General features: G+C 40.4%; 1 protein-coding gene across 2 annotated transcripts in view; it reads right to left on the bottom strand.

Annotated features, from left to right (window-relative positions):
- Positions 1 to 14,255, bottom strand: part of myripb (myosin VIIA and Rab interacting protein b) — a 90,939-nt gene that overhangs the window by 44,840 nt on the left and 31,844 nt on the right. For both annotated transcript variants that reach the window (XM_029529594.1, XM_029529595.1), the window contains exon 3: positions 4,147 to 4,368. In XM_029529594.1, the coding sequence (XP_029385454.1) occupies positions 4,147 to 4,368 (222 nt within the window). The remainder of the gene's footprint in view (positions 1 to 4,146; positions 4,369 to 14,255) is intronic.

The raw sequence follows: 14,255 nt of genomic DNA, 5'->3' as shown, positions 1-14,255 counted from the left end.
CCCCCCCCCTTTTTTTTTTGGAATAAAAAGGAACATATCTGTTCCGGGTCACTAATAACGCACCCCCCCACCGTCTGAGTGCTAAGTGCTAAGTCAAACGAGAGTCACTCACTGAGCTCAAGACAAAGAGGTTGACTATCATGTGCTTCAATGGAGATAATCACTAATTAGTGGAAAACCAAAGAGCAAGAGGATAGAAGAAACGAAAAAGTTTACAGTGGATTTGATATTTCCACCAAAGTAGTGGAACATATGTTTCATTGTTTCATCGTTATGTTTTTGCTTAAATGTGTGGAAGCATTAAAGTTTTCAGTTGTAACTGAAGAAATTGTCTTTATTTCATAACTGAAAACACTGTCTTGGGGTTAAAACGTTAAAAATTTAATTCTCAAAAATTAAAGAAAAAAAAAAAGGGAAAAATTAAAACAGAATTTGTGAAAAAATAAAATGGATTTTATAGGTGTCTAGGTAAAAACCAAAATGAGTCCAAATCTTCGCCTTCAACGAGGACGGCCCTGTCAATTACCTTTTTTTAAATTGGAAGTAATAGCCTGAAGACGTCAAACATACTGAATTAATGTGGAAACTACAAAATTGCATATATATGTATGCACATTTGTTAATAGAAAAAAACAACAACAAATAAACCCATTTTCAGACAGTTAAAAGGCAGGATTTATTAGGCTAAAGTCAGTACCTCTGGGGCCGTTAATGCCGTTGATCACTACCTGGATTATCTCTTACTGAAGATTCTGCTTTGCGACTAACAACCTGTCCACTGATAATATCTGATCCTCTTCATTTCTCCTGCTTACATCAAGAAATCAAACAGCATACTTATGGTAGCAGCTCCTGAGAAGGTGACAAGGGCTTTGGCTGCTTGTAACTATAAACGAATCTGACATCCATGTCATATCTGTGAGTGTGTGTGCGTGTGTGTGCATGAGGCTGCAGTTAGACAAACCACTTCTTTTCGCAACATTTCCAAATGCTTTTACATGCTTGTTAGCTTGTGCCCCAATGCCCCCAAGCTTGGCCCTTAGGGGACGGCAGCGTCATTGCAAAGAACCGAATTATTACATCTGGGCTGTTTCTGGGAAACCATGTCACCACCAGAGATCGCACAGGCTCAGATTTAAAATACTACATTTAATGTCAGTAGTGTGTGTGCATGTCTGCATCTATGAGGATAAAGAAGTGTGTGTTGCTCTTGGTTTGTATTCAGAGGCCGATGTGCTTCCGTGCATGAAAAATTAAGTTTCCCTGATTAAAATACCTAAAAATTAATCTAAGGGGGAAAAAAAAAAAAGCCATTGTATGAGATAAAAACCCTACATGAGTGTGTATCCATGTGTGCATTTCAATGTGCACTTGCTTTTGCATGGGGCTCTCCCGTTTGTGTGTTTGTGTCTTCAGCAGATGCAATAATCTGCTCGCAGTCATGCTTTAGGATGAGATTATGAAGCCATAAAGTGGTAAAGAACAGTCTGTCACTTTGGTGTATTGCTATTCCTGTGCACAAATTCAAACACACATACGCTGTATCTATAGCTTAAACATTCTGTGGCCTGAGGACTGTGTAGGGAGGCACCCAGCAGTTCGTTTCTGCAGATTAAGCACAGAGAAATGCAGTAGCTCAAATGTAAATGCGGAAAAACGGAGATTTCATTAGGTAGACGAGGGGCATGACAGAGAGAAGGAGAATTAGAATGTTCTGCTTTTCCCCTGAACGCTTCCCAGACCGCTTTGGGTGTGAAGCCAAAACAAGACAAAAAAAAAATGTGTTTATAGTTTCCACCTTAAATGCTTAGACTCCTCTGATCAAACCACTGGTGTGTGACGGCTGTGTGTGTTACAAAGTGTGTTCTTCGGTGGGGAGTGTTGGCCCACAGTTTGTAGACCATGGGCTGAGGATGTTATAATGCCAGACTGCAAAGAGTAATACTTGTCCCACTTGCTCCGTTGGCAGAGCTTTGTTTGGTGTGCATGTATGTGCTTTTAAAGAACTAGAAATGAATATGACAAAGCTGCTGAATCACTTGTCTCTCTTCACGTACCATCTGTTATCAACACGTCTCAAAACAGTGGGTGTCTTCATTAACGAAGCAACCGCCCAACAGCCGTATCCGTCTCAAGTGCAGCTGTAATTACAACATCATATAATCAATGCATGTGCTCTCACATGTCTGTTTGTTTTCAGGTATAGGTCCTCCTTGACACACACACGCATATCTATACATATTTATGCATGCCCATCATCTGAGAACGGGTGAGTTTTGTGTCTGTGCGTGTGACGATTACAAATCTGCTTTGCCTCGACTGATCACACTTTGTGAGCAGCGTGGCCGTGCCACTGTGAATGTTGATGGACAGCTGGTCCGTGTGAGTGAGATCATTTGGCAGTCTGTTCCCACATGAATTGATACAGCATTTAGATTCAGGAGAATTCCTTCAAAAAACCGACTTACATGAAGGAAAAAAAAAAAAAAAAAAGAGAAACTGATTTGATATGAATGAATTTTGTGCATTTTTGTCAACAAGGTTTTTTTTTTTTTTTTTAATTGATGTGGACTGAGGTTGCATTTAATTTTGTGTGTTCTCTGCTAAACACAGCATAAATAATAATAAATGATAGATTCATTACAATTGTATTTACTTCACAAAGCAGGAACAACCTTTAAACACATCTAAAATGAGAGCTTCCCTCCTTGATGTGGTTATTTTTCAACAGCCAATCACACAGCCATTTAGCATCAAATCAATCCCTTTCCTTTCCCATCCAATCCACACATTGCTACAAGAGACTATTAGCCATTTCCAAAATAATGATTTGGGGCTTCTCTTGTGCAAATCACCGTTCCAAATGACATGACTCCACCCGCAGAGAGAGTAATTCATCCTAAACCCAGGTTTAAGCCTGTTTAATGCGCTAATGAAAAGTGTGGTATTTATGTGTAGCTGGTAGTCAGCAATGTTGTGACATCAGGCCCATCTGTGACTCAGTCTAAGCCCCTAATGAGAAAATTACTGAGCCCAAAGTGCACGCGTACACACACACACACACAGTAACAGAAAGGAGGAGATGGGAATGCGAGAGGAGAAATGATCGATGCAATTCTTGCCACCTCTTTTGACTGCCATCATCCTTCTGCCTCTCCCATCCCTCCTTCCTCTGGTCTCATCTACCAGGGCTCATGGCAGCGGGTCTAACTCAATACAACATGCAACGAAAATCAATGAAAGACTGATGGAAGACTGATGGAACACACCCCACCTTTGCTGCCCAGACAGACAGAGCTTAATATTCATCCAATGGTGAGTCTGGGCACTACAACAACTCCCGAGGCTTTGGAGAGACATGCATGCATAAATGGCCTTAACAGACATATGCACATGCACACGCACACAGAGTTCATTCGTAAACATGGCAAGCTGTAGTATATTACCATGCCTCTTCCTCTCTCTTGAATTGTTTTCTCTTGTTCTCTAAATCATAAATGTTAGTTCCCTATGTTAGTGTCATATTCACTTTGTAAGCAGCCATGTGAGCAACCCAAAGAAAGCAGTATTAAATAAAAGCAATCAACAATACAGATATTTTCTACAGGAAATAGGAGTCATGTGCCTAAAATCTGAACGCTTGAAGGAAACCTAGCAGATGCTTCCATATTCAACCTCTTTGCCTGCCTCTTTTCTGCCCCTGCCTTTGATTTTTCCCTTAATGAGCCAACATATCCTCCCTCCTTTGCTGTACAACTAGTAATGATGGTGAAAAGGCAGGAAACTTGGGCTGAAAACTATTCATTTCATTACAAATGGGGATACAGTTGAATTTAAAACAGTAGTAAAATGAAAATTCATCCTTGCAGCACTGAGTCCATCAAAGTCCGCCTTTCCCTTCATTCATTCACTTTTCCCGTCATCTCCATCTCTCCCGGATCCCAAACACTCTGAACCTGCTCTGCTCTTGTTCTCCTCTTTCCCCTCTTAAATGCCCCATTTGTTTTTCTTCACCACCACTTCTCGTCTTACTTTAGTGTCCTCCAATCAATCAATTCACACCCTCTCCTGTGTCCCTCATCTTCATTCATTCCTTTGCTATTACTCTTATCTCTCTGCCGCCAGTGCATGTAGGAGCACACTAACCTGCCCTTCTGGCATGCAGAGCAGAGCCAGGCTTTGTCCCTCTTGCTGTAGGTGGAGCAGGTCTTGCAGACGTTGTACTGACAGTCCAGGCACTGGCGCTTGGGGTTGAGCAGGAAGGTGAAGGGCGCGCAGCAGCGGATGCAGCAGTGCTCGTTGAAACGGTGCTGCTTGGAGAGGATGGAGCATCTGCTGCCTTCCTCCGCCAGCTCCTGCTTCATCTCACTGAAATCGAGAGAGAAAGGGAGAGAGAAAGAGAGAGAAATGACGGCAGGGGGAGGGGGAAGAGAGCGAGAGGGTGGTGAGCGCCTGGTGGAGAGGTAGAAACGTAAAAACAGCGGAGGACGGTGATGTGGAATAATTGAAGAAGCTGTGGCAAATGAAAAATTAAAAGGAGAGGTAGGGGTGGTGTTGGTCATAACACAAGAGAAGGGGGTCACTGGTTTGGTGAAAACATTTGCCCACTCCCCATTTCTTTCGCTCTCCCTCTTTTTCACTTATTTGGTGGAATTAACGTGATGGCTGACATTTCAATTTGGGAGGACCTGTCATTCCGTGTTTGCCCACATGAGTCAAAACACAGCTGAGGAGAGGACAGCGTACACGTCTCCCACATTCCCCTGTGAGAAAATGTTGCATGTGTGGTTGATCAAGGCGTTATGAATATTACAGTTTGCTGCTCTTTAGTTCTCCTTCACTTTTGCAGTTAGAGTCACACTAATCTTCATACCTCAGAGAATTGCTCAGACTAATGAACTATTGGGATTATAAACTGGAAAACCTGACCAAACAGTATAAATAACAGTATAATATTCATAAATTACTTCAGCGATATGTCGTTTATAACTTTTTAGTTAGTTAATAAAAGTCTGATGGAAAATTAAAGAGACAGGTATAACTTAAGATGGGCTGCAAATCAGTATTTTGACCAGTAAATGATTTTTTCAATCTGAGGTTTGCTACTGCGTGAGTGTGTTTGTGCATGTTTGTAATCAATGTTCACATAATTTATGTAGCTTCATCATCCCCCCCTCCCTGTAGAAATTGTGCTGACTGGGCATTGCACTACAAGCACAAGCTATGATAAATGATGTGCTGTTTTGCATTCATATCACAAACCTTTCACCATCATTGCATATTACGTACACTTGTGTCAATTGTGTTTTAAAAGAAAATCCACACTAAGGAGGAGCACTAAAGTAACACATTTATCCATGTTTACACTGTCATCCATCAGTTGTCTTTAGGTGTGAATGGAGGCTGAGGCGCAGAGGGCGAACTGTTGCTGCTGGCAAAGTGTGAAAGGGAGTTCATCTCGACTGCGTGGTGAGTAAATTATTTAAGCTGCTCCTCTATACACTACACACACCCAGGTTACGTCCTGCAGTGCTCTCACTCATCCTGCAGACGCCATATGTAGTGTAGGCTAACAGACGTGCGTGACACCAAAATGATCCTTTAAACTGGAAAAACAAGCCAACCCAAACATGAGTCACACAACACACTATCAAAATGTACACAAACGCCCCCTTACATACCAAAGATGTGTCCCCACTTCCCCCCAAGGAAAATTAAACGTATAGCCAAACAGTGAACTGAATGCAGCGTAATGGGAATTTTCTGTGTGTGTGAAACGAGTGGGGGCACTGCAATCTCCCACTTCCTCAAATTATTAACGCTGCTCCTCAAGCTCCTCTGCTGCCTCACTGATTGCTTTTCATCTGCATCATTAGACACAGCATATTACCCATATGAACAAACCATTTCATATACAGTATTATGTGAGAGTGGGAGGCAGACAGGGTTGAAGGGCATTTGTTTGCATATGAAGAGATACTGAAACAGTAAAAGTAGTTTCATACTGTTCATAGACATGCAAGGTCAAAACTGCTGGGAAATTAAAAGAAATTAAAATGATCTCCAAGAAGCAATTTACATAAAGGAAAGACACTTATCTGAGCTACATCACCCAGTTCACAAAAACATCCAAAGCATATATCTCACCGAGGAGGAAAGACTGTACAGTATGTGCAGCTCACATTTGTGTCAATAACTCCACGAGGCCATTGCCTGGAAATCATTTCCTTCAGTGCTGATTAGAATCGGGATCCATTTTCTCACTCTGTGTCTCAGATAGTAGTTTAATGAATAGCTCTCTTAGATGACGTTTAGCTCTGACCATTTAATTAAATGAGTGGGTGAACTTCCAGTTATATGAAAGCACAACAGCGGTCCTTCATGCCTGATGTCCTTCTGAATTAGCTCACATCTCTTATTGGGACATAGACACCATTGAAGCGATGTTAGTAGATGCACGTGGATTGCCAAGGTGCAGGAAAGCTACAATTAGCTCACCTTTGTAACAAGTCATTGCTTTTCATGACATAGATATATGTAGTTAACCTACTTGTTTTTAAAATGGCACACTAATAAAGAATTAGAGTAAATCTACAAATTAAGAATAAATGGTACAATAAGGTGAGCAATTAAAGAACCTTATGGGGAGAGTTTGATTTTGTATTTTTTTTTTGATGAGTCTAGGTCCATAATTCACATTGAACCTCTGCTTTTATGCCAACATGCTGTGCAATTTGAGCTCCATCTGCTGATGAAGACCATATGATATGGACAGGTATTAAACAGACTCTACAAAGTAAATCGTTTCATCTATTTTCACGTTGGATGTACCAGGTGTGACAGGGAACAATTCAGAGCATTAACATATTTTTGTTTACTGTACACAGATGTTATCAACACTGCCATTATGCTGTGTTTAAGTCAGATGGTTACGCCTGCTAACGCACTGTTTAACTCTACATGGCAAAGAGAAGCAGACTCTCAGTTATTGATAAACTTCAGCTTAGCAGGATGTTGGCTTATGGCCATAGCAGTTGTGAAAGAATTCATATATAATTTAATAACTATGTTAAAGACATTAAAAATACGAAGCAAAACCAAAACTGTTAGTCACAGTCATTTGACTTCTCTAACAATGGTTTAGTGATGGTCAACCTTAGAGCTGCAACTCATTATCTAAATGAAGGATGAATCAGTTAATATCAGTACAATGTCACAAAACTGACTAAGGATTTTCCAGAATGTGGAGTAATGGATTCAGCTGGTTCTTTATTTCGACCAACAGCTCAAATGAAGTGAAAGTATCGTTTACAACGATATAAACTGAAAACCACTTTCCTTATGTAAATGTAAAAGGTTTAGCTTTTTTTTCTTTTCAATATCAAACAGTTAATGAAATGTCAAAATAATTGCATAATCTGTCTGTTGACTAACTGATGATGAAATAGTTTCTTCAGAAGCTCTGAAACTACATTTCAAAACCAAATCATGTCTTTGCTTCTTTGAGCAGCACAGCCCTAATGAAACATTACTGAGCACACAGGGAGAGTAAAAGGTACAAGTTCAGGGAAAACAGAACTTTTATTTCCATCTTGTTCAAAATGAACAAATGAGACTCCATTTATGTCTGCAGTTTGGATTGATAGAAGACCAGTCAAGTGATTAAAAATTGGAATGAAACTTTCTTTCAACCTCAGATCAAAGCCAATTTGTTCATCTGTGTATTGGCTGAATGCAAGAACACAGAGCAAAGTTGTCTCCACGCAAAGACAATTTCATAAATATGAAAAGCCTGAGTCAAAGGCAAACATATCCTTGGGTAGAGCACATTTATGTGGTAAAGGGCTCCATATACCACCTCATGGGATTTAAACCTGTTAATTATCAAATGATCCTTGAGTTTCTCATGAAGGTCAGCATGATTCATTGCGGTAGCCTTGGACAAATTAGAAACCACAAAGAGTTTTGTGTATGCTGAAAGTTTACAAGAGCCCAAACTCTTAAATTGAAAATGATTGATTTTGTTCTAAGTCAGTGCAGCATATGAGCTGTGGTTACAGTGGGTTTGAGAGGGAGCAGGGCTCACACAGCTGAATATCAATTAATTTTGTAATTTAAAATCAGGGCAGCAGCATGATATCTGAATTTAATGATATGCAGTGTATTTCTGACAGCCTGTCTCTCCTGGCAAATATTGTTTGTGCTGAAGATCTATTAACTCAGTTCTCTCTCATCTCTCATTTTCCCATCAACTCTGCCCTGCTTCTCCTTCTCTCCCTCTCTGTCTGCTGGCCTTCTATTAACATAGTCATTTTACTGCATACCCTCATTTCTCCTCCTACATACTGTCCATTTCTCTCTGTCTCATCTGACAGGCAGGCTTGCGTTTATGGGTGAGCTTGAAATATGTTATGGCCAGATTTGTGATCAAGATAATGGTATTTTGAGGTACAGCTGCTGCTTGGCTACAAAACAAAAACAATGGCAGTTTTTTTAAAAATGATGCATCGCACTTCCAATAGCTGTTGCCTTTTCAGTGCAGTGCTTAAGAATTATGGCTTTTAAAACTGATTGAATTCTAACCAACACATAAAACTGTTTTTTATAACAAACTAATGGACCTAATAAGTTGTTACTAGTAACCAGTTTATTCTTGTGATGAATATATACATTTGCATTTTATGCTGTGGTGGAGGAGGGTCCATCATCATTCTATATTTCCATTGCACAATGTAAGTAATGTTTGCACACAAAGAAACAACACACACACACACACACACACACAGGTTTATTTATGGTTCCAAGTGTAGTATTCAGTCAAAATTGTATCGGACAATAGTGGAAAATTTATCATAGAGGATAGAGATTATGTTTTTCATCTTTATAACTAGTCATAGTTATAGACACTTCCCTCTCGTTCAAACACATCAACCTAATAGTGCTGCAAGAAAAAGCTGTCAGGACATGACTGTAGTCAATAGAATTTGTCTTTGGGTGGAAGTGTTTGGGTAAAACTTTATGGTCGTGGTGTAACCAGTAACCCCCAAACTGGGGTTATGCATCACTGTCAAACTATAGAGACTGGAGAGAATTCTACAATACTGCCGACATATCTGTGGTTGAATGATATATTATATCTGAAATATCTCCCTTCTTCAAGTTAAGAGTGTCAAATCTTAACAGAAGGTCAGAGCATATTCCTAGCAGAGCAGGTCGAGTATTGTACTGAAGGTACTGGAAGTATCACTCCATCATTGTCTTTACAAGGCACAACAGAAGTCAGTAGTCTTGTGATTATTCTGGCGATACAGATAACTGAATTCCTAAGCAGCACATTTAAATGAAAACTTCACCCCTGAGTAAAAGTTACTGCATACGTTTAGGTTTTGTGACACACAGAGAGCAGTGCTTTTTATCCTCATGCATGAGGGATGGGAATTAGTTGCTGAGCAAATACGGAGCGGCAATTATAATCTGAAATGGGATAAATCAAACCTCATTTGCATATCAAACTTGCTGTTATTAGCATTGATTTGCACTGCACATGGATTTTTCAGCACAGTGGAGATATACATTTATGTACTTAACTTCACACACATACACACACGGAATATACTATAGAACACCCAGTATGGCATGCAGGGCAGGGCTTTTGTTGTAAATGGTATGACTTAGCTCCTAGACGTCCAAGACCGACAATTAAAATGAATAAAAGATAGAGAGAGCATAGCATACAATAGTTAAGGCAGAGATGGCCATGTTGTAGTGATGTTAACCCAGTCTCATGCCAGCTGAGGGGAGGATACTGGAGAGAATGAGCATACAACACACCCAAGAGTCTTTGAACACCCCCTTTGATCTGCCTGCTGCAGTGGAAACCCACAATACCAGCATCTACTGTTCCCCAGTGCACCAGTGAATCACACACCCCCAGGACAGAGGGATGTGAGAGCACACCTGGCTCAGGAGTGCGATTGTGCAGTGAGTCTAAGTGTGTGTGTGTGTGTGTGTGTGTATTTATTTATCTGGCTCGATGTGTGTATTCAAGTGTACAGGAGCTAAATGCACTTGTTTATTGAGAACTGTTTGGAGGCTTTTTCAGCTCATGAGGTGCTTTAAATTGAAAGTGCAGTTTCAAGTGTTAAAATGTGAATTTGCTCTTTCTGTCAGGGAGTGTGTACTTCACTAAGATCATTGTGATAGATCGTTTTCTGCGGTCTTTGACCTCAAGTGACTCATTAAAAACACCCTGTTGGTGTATGTGTTTCAGTAAGTGTGTGTTACATGTGCATGCACGATTTCCCGTCCTTAAACACACTGTGTGCATTACAGCTGGAGGAATATTGAAAGACAGACTGGAGCACATTTTGTCTCAGTTGAAGCAATAAATATGCATTTGGACCCTGACTGGGTGAAGGCGAGTTGCACAGTTCATCTGTCCTGATAGCAGATCCGAGAGAGCAGAGAGAAACCCTGTAGACAATCTCAACTCTATGTCTCCTCTGCAATGCAGTGGCAGAACGACACGTGGGTCCTAACTTTCTAGGTGGAGAGTTTCAGATGCTCCTGGACTTATCGGCAAGCTGTTGATAGAGGTGCAGATGCGCAGATTAGTAGAATTAATCATCAAGCACCTTCACTTATCTAGCAGAATTAATAAATAAATCATTTTAGACTTGACAATGCAACTTTTTGGAATATATAACAGTATTTCAATACAACGTTGAGCGTGCCATGAGAGATTTGACCAACAGCAGTTGTGGCCAACTCAAACAAGTGGATCTGATAATTGCTTCAGGGAATAGAGTAATTTCCTTTGATGAGTGCCATCTGAAAAGCGATTTGAAATGATGGAGCGAGACAGAATGATCATACATCACATACATGGAGAATGTCCACAAATATATTCATGAACAACAAAACACAGAATTATGTCTGCAAAGACAATTTACTTCATCAAACCCCAAGGAGCCAGAAAGTCCCTTCAGCAATTAATATGTTAATTTATTGTGGTCTTCATATTATTTTATTGACTATAGTGTAATAGCACATTAACATTTACAAATTAGTACAAATTAAAATTTAACTGAGGCTGCTGGAAATGCCATTAGTTTGGCAGCTGTGTGGACATCCAGACAGCCCCGTACTGCCATCACTGGCACTAAACTGCTGCTGGCTAGAAAGTGACTGTAACCAGGTTTTGGTTTCTCAACCCTGACCCTGTCTTTTGAATCTACTTTTGGGCCACAAGGCATTTTTATTCATATAATTCTGAGGGATTTAAAAAAAAGAGGAAAAAAAAACTTGTTTTAAACATAGAGCTCAAAGTTCTTTGTATTTTGCAGAAGAATTTGGCTAATTTATACAGCATACATTATTAATCATGTTCATTTTTCAGTGGTGGCCTTCATCTACTGCATGAATAAAGTCTAGCTCTTTTTTCTCTGTTCTACTGCGTCTCCCTGTCTCATCTGTGACATATTCTTAATAACACAGTGATGAATGACACAGTGGTTGCTTTTGATACACAATATGTCCTCACATTCTTGAAGACCAGCTGCCTATCATTCTGCAGGGACAGCACATGAAGCTCAAGGTGACCACAGCAGAGGGTGACGTGATGCTGCTGCTGCTGTTGCTCTCTCTTCCTCCTGCTTTCCTGCTCATTTAAAAAGGACTAAGATAGCTCCTAAATGTACACACCCACCCACACCCACACACACACTCGCATCTCAAATACTGTGGCAGCAGGGATAAAAATCCCAGAGGTATGCTATTATTCTATATGTCTGACCCAACCGCTCCCTGAGTGTGACAGCTTACTGCTGATGCTAGTCCTCGTGTATGTGGGTATATAATGCAATATATTGCACTATATGCAATATATTCGCTGTCTTTCTGCACTCTCCGTCTGGAATCCAAAGCAATTATTTGTGTTCCCTCCTACTTGAGCACACCAAGCACAGACTTACTGTATACTAAATGTGTAGAAGAAGATCTGTGCCATACAAGTGATGCCTGGGGTGGGAGTGCCTCTGAATGGAAGCACCCACCTCTCTAACGGCACCCCTCTGCAAGTTGCTCCACAGGGACACATTCTGTCAGCATCACCAAACAGACAAAAAGACCTGCTCCGTCTCTTCACATACATCACATCAGCCCTGCAGGCTTTCCAGGCCGCTGAGCTAAGAGGCATATTAGTAAACAATGTATCATAAAAAAGAGAGAGAGAGAGATTTATGATTCAAGCATGTAAGGATGAACGGATGAATGCAGACATGCACACGTTTTTGACACGTGTGCTGTGGGGACACTCATGGACAGTCCAGCTCCGATGATCACAGAAAAGGACAACAGACAGATAAGGCTGCATGTAAGGTTGATATTACGGTTTCCCAATCAATTTGGTTCACTTAATTTAAATGGTATAGAATAACTGCAGTGATCCACGTTATTTAACGTTCTATTTAACTGATTAAATCTTACGGGGAGCATTTCTGGCCATCTCCTCACACAGGTGATGTAGCCAAAGATTTTCTCAGCTCAGAGAGATAGAATTGTCAGTATTAGTGTAATCTGATCATCATTTGAAAACCATGTCGCTTTTTCCAACTTACATTTGGTACATATATAAACGGGTGATGTTACAAAAGCATATGCATATGCTGGGAGTGTTAATATTGACATAGCCAAATGTATTTTTAATGCAGAGTTTACCCACAGCTTTACAGTAACGTCAGGTCAATTATTAAGAGATAAATGCATGAAAAGAATCAATTAGACAGAGCTTCCAGGGAGATTATCCGGCTATCAGCGATTTAAGATAATGTCACGCTCACTCATTTTTAATTTCTTTCCTCAGTTATATCCCCTTCACTACTTTCAGAGCTGTGATACCATCAGTCCAAGCACGCAAGTATAAGTTTGTGGTTCATACAATTCAGCTATGGCGTACTGCCCCTCTCTGCTCTGTGGGTGCATGGAGAGTGTTGAGCTTCTTTACCCTCCCTCTTCCACATTTCCTCAAGCTCATATGAGGCTTAGCTCCGATGGGAAGACTTCTCTCTGAACCAACTTTAGTTGGAGGCAATTATCCAACAGGCCAGTAATGAGCCCTCACTTTGGGAAAAAATCCAAGTGAAATGTGTGTTTCACTGATAACGTTTCAAATCAGAATAGCCTGCATTGCAACTAAGAGATGTGAACGAGGGAGAGATAAAGACAGAGAGAAAATAATGTGCATAGACAGTTTGCAAACTCAGCAAGGTGTTGAGATAATTTAGTAGTTAAGCAATTCATGTTGCATTTTGATATTATCGCTTTGACCCTTTAATGACTTATTGATGAATTAAAGTGAAAGAAAGCCATATTTAATTAGACCATTCTTTGTCTGCAACATTTATTTCCCAGAAAAAATTAACTGCAGCAATGCACAAGATTTCATCTGGGTGAAAAAGACAGATTAAACAGGAAACGATTAAATGACTGAATATATGTAAGGGAGTTGAAAAGAAGCCATTTGCAAAAACACAAATTTGATAAACAAACTAAGCTGTGTGGGTGCATTATTTTAGTATCAAATCTTCTTATATCATCAAACAAGCCATTGCCACTTCCCTCTTCATTCATCCCGTCATCCAATGTCTTAAACTGCATCTCAGCTTAGCAGCTGCAGCGTGTACATGCCACAGTAACAGGAGCAGACTGCTCTTTCATCAGCCGAATAATCTTTATTCACACAGGACTATTGAACCAAATGTGCCAAGATTGCAGCTTAACTGTCAGCCACACCAAGAGATGCCCCAACTGAGGAGGGAAAAAGGGAGTGGGGGGATGGCATCAACTACTGAGCACACATCCAACACCACCACCCCTACCAGGTGGGAATTAACTGTTTTTTGTTGCCAGAAGCGAATCATGTCAGCCTCCAATAATCTACATATTTGAAACTGTGTTTCTTAAGCAGTGAGACAGAAGTTAGGGAAGAACCTGTGACTCAGCAAATGCTATCATGCATTTTTTTCCTTTGCTCTCTCTGCATTTCCTAAGACTCTAGTGCTATATAACTCGGATGACAGCTTTATTTTCATATTTGCATCCATATGTTTGTAAAATTCCTGCTGAAATCTTACCCACATCTGCAAGCGTCTTATTTTTCGTCTAACCATAATATTATCTGCAACTGTGCGACACAATGTTTTCCATGGTGCTGTTTTCACTGTAGTCTCTGAATGCTGGGTGTTAGAGGATGTCCT

Source organism: Echeneis naucrates, chromosome 20 (genome assembly GCF_900963305.1).
Source record: "Echeneis naucrates chromosome 20, fEcheNa1.1, whole genome shotgun sequence".
NCBI classification, from domain to species: Eukaryota; Metazoa; Chordata; class Actinopteri; order Carangiformes; family Echeneidae; genus Echeneis; species Echeneis naucrates.
The sequence above is the reverse complement of the archived record's forward strand: the minus strand, read 5'-3'. Positions and strand labels throughout refer to the sequence as shown.